General features: G+C 35.1%; 1 protein-coding gene across 1 annotated transcript; it reads left to right on the top strand.

Moving 5' to 3' along the window:
• Nucleotides 1-162: 162 nt before the first annotated feature.
• Nucleotides 163-2,455, top strand: LOC109178408 (probable xyloglucan endotransglucosylase/hydrolase protein 23). Its single transcript, XM_019328032.1, has 3 exons — nucleotides 163-501; nucleotides 614-807; nucleotides 1,874-2,455. Exons 1-3 carry the CDS (start codon nucleotides 208-210, stop codon nucleotides 2,265-2,267), a joined length of 882 nt encoding a protein of 293 aa, XP_019183577.1. The 5' UTR covers nucleotides 163-207; the 3' UTR covers nucleotides 2,268-2,455.
• Nucleotides 2,456-3,064: the final 609 nt, after the last annotated feature.

Genomic DNA, 3,064 nt, shown 5'->3' with positions numbered 1-3,064 from the left:
ATAAAGAAATAAAGTTACACATTCACTATTAGTTATTGTGTTATAACTTGACAAGAGTGCTTGATGGACTTATTAGGCTGAGGGGGAGTATTATATAAAGGGCAAGCTAGCCATCTCCATGCACACAAATATTCACACATCATTATTTAATTTTTCTCCCCCAAATAAGACTCTAAGACTCTTGCTTCCCAATTAATATAATCCTCCATGGCTAGCCTCGAAGCAACACACAGAGGCGGCGGCGGCGTTGCTGCTTTCATATTATTGTTAACGACGTTGTCGGCGGCTGGCATCGCCGCCGGCAACTTCATCAACGAGATTGGTTTTAACTGGGGGCAAGACCACGGCAAAATACTCGAAAACGGGCAGCTTCTAACGTTGTCCCTGGACAGGGCTTCCGGCTCCGGTTTCAGGTCAACAAATCAGTATATGTACGGGAAGATTGATATGAAGATCAAACTCGTACCCGGCAACTCCGCCGGCACGGTGACAACATACTACGTAAGTCCCATAATTTTATTCATTAAAAAAAATAAAGAAAGAGTGGAATATTATACTGTACGTACGTGTTTTATGTCTAATCTATATATATATGATATGATATGATGTGCAGCTGTCTTCATTGGGATCAACGCATGATGAGATTGACTTTGAGTTCCTTGGCAACTTAAGTGGTGATCCCTATGTTCTACATACAAATGTGTTCACACAAGGGAAGGGTGGAAGAGAACAGCAGTTTTATCTTTGGTTTGACCCCACCAAGGACTTCCATACCTACTCCATCTTATGGAACCCACAAAGCATCATGTATGTATATATGTTAAACCCTTTTATTATTACCCATGCATGCATGTTGACATTACATCTTTACCATATTTTAATTTCTATTGTTTCCATCGTATCGGTCAATATTATTAGTGTTTTGGAAATTCATAATTACTATTTAAAAGTATGTAAAATTAGGATAAATAACTGACCGGCTAGTTTAAATTAAGAAGATTAACATATCTTCTTGGAGTATAATAACTTGCATTGTAATATTGTGGTTATCAAAGTCTGGGGTCTTTGTGAGTTGTGTTTACTACTATCAATCATTATTATATTCTCATAAATTTAGTGCAATTAGGCATACCATGTATGATTGCATATATCCAATAATACAAAGTACGGGTGTCGATCAATATGAACTTCTGATCTTTTTATATTAGATCAATAAAATCATATATGCATGCTATTCCAGTTGTATCGAATACTATCGATACTTGTAATATCTGTATAAACATACATCATATCATATGTGATGCCAATAGAAAGGATGCTAGTGTCAATGAACTATACATGGTATATATATGTGTTGTTACATATATGCACCAAGTATTATAGGGACTATAATTGTACTTGGTACAAAAGACACTATTGATATCTTAAAATAGGGTGGGTTTCTGGTCCATACATAATGGCCAACAATACAGGGCCTCAAATTTAGAAGACTCAATATCTATTTTTGACCTAATTAATTAACTGGTTAAGAAATAAAATAAAATATTCCCAATTAAGCCTACATTTCTTCATGCCTCTTTCTATCTTGCATAAAACTCATGAGTTTTTTTTTTTTCCTAAATCACGCACCACCATTGAATAGGAAAGATTCTTCCTTCATCCATTAATTTTACAACTTCTCCCCAAATTTCTTTGATATTAAAGATGCAATTCAATTTTCACTTCTCTCCTAATTAATTATTGGGGCCTCATTTATTTACAAGAATGGGGCCACAAAAATCCAAAAATGTCCTGCAGGCTTAAAATTCCTGGGGCCTAGCTAAGCTAGAATGTAAAAATTTGGCAAACTTAAATGTTGACTTACTATATGCAGATTTTCAGTGGATGGGACACCAATCAGACAATTTAAGAACATGGAAGCAAGTGGGATCCCATTTCCAAAGGACCAACCAATGTGGATGTACTCAAGCCTGTGGGATGCAGAAGACTGGGCAACAAGAGGAGGGCTAGTGAAGACAGATTGGAGCCAGGCACCCTTCATTGCCTCCTACAGGAATTACAGTGCCCAAGCCTGCGTTTATGGCTCTGCATCTTCAACTTCTTCTTGCACCAAAAACCCCTCTGCTAATCCATGGCTTTCCCAATCACTAGACATCAGTGGCCAGCAAAGGATCAAATGGGTGCAGAAGAATTACATGATTTACAACTATTGCACTGATGCCAAACGCTTCCCACAAGGATTCCCACCTGAATGCTCTCTCAACTAAAAATCATTATTATATTATTATTGCTTAATTATGATAATGTTTGTAATCATATCTCTTTTCTTGTTTTTCAATCTTCTCATGCATGCATGCGTACGTGCATGTAAGTAGAAATTTAAGGGTTTTATATATTCTATTAGGGATAATGGCACTTTTCAGCTCTAAATTATATGTTTATAGTATATTTTCCACCTGTATTATTCATGTAAGCACATTAGTCCCTCAATTATTCTAAAAGTTACGATTTTTTTCCCTGATATATTAAATTGACATTTATATCCTTAAAGTAAACATTTTATTTATTTTTCTTCTCTGACAAATTATTACTTATACGTAGGGATGATCACGGTTCGGTTCGAACTGAACCAAACATTATAGTCTATAGCATTCGAATTGAAAATTTCCGGTTATGATTCATATCCAGAACCCAACATTTGGATTTCAATTTATTAAAATTATGAATCGAACAAACTGGATTATGAACCGTGAACCGGCGGTTCCGAATCCGCTCGCGATTTTGAACCGTCGTTATTTTAAAATTTTATTATTTATTTTTAAAATAGTCCAAATTCAACAATAAATGTATTTTTTTTTCAGTTTGGAACATGAACCGGCCGTTCCGATTTGCGATTTTAATAAACACTAAATATCAGGTTTAATTTCGATTCTAAATTGTAATTGAAATATTTCGATTTGGTTGCTATAGTGTCGGTTCGGTTTGAACAAACCGTGGTCATAATTTGTTGGAGAAAAAAATAAATGAAATATTTATATTTATTTTAAGGAAAAATATGTCCATT

The sequence above is a fragment of the Ipomoea nil genome, unplaced genomic scaffold, assembly GCF_001879475.1.
Source record: "Ipomoea nil cultivar Tokyo-kokei standard unplaced genomic scaffold, Asagao_1.1 scaffold0177, whole genome shotgun sequence".
Classification (NCBI taxonomy): domain Eukaryota; kingdom Viridiplantae; phylum Streptophyta; class Magnoliopsida; order Solanales; family Convolvulaceae; genus Ipomoea; species Ipomoea nil.
The sequence above is the reverse complement of the archived record's forward strand: the minus strand, read 5'-3'. Positions and strand labels throughout refer to the sequence as shown.

Excerpts from the sequence above, each read along its gene's own strand:
- LOC109178408 (XM_019328032.1), top strand. The coding sequence starts at position 208 with ATGGCTAGCCTCGAAGCAACACACAGAGGCGGCGGCGGCGTTGCTGCT. Across the intron at positions 502-613 it reads GCACGGTGACAACATACTAC|CTGTCTTCATTGGGATCAAC; the intron begins GTAAGTCCCATA and ends TATGATGTGCAG. Across the intron at positions 808-1,873 it reads TGGAACCCACAAAGCATCAT|ATTTTCAGTGGATGGGACAC; the intron begins GTATGTATATAT and ends TACTATATGCAG.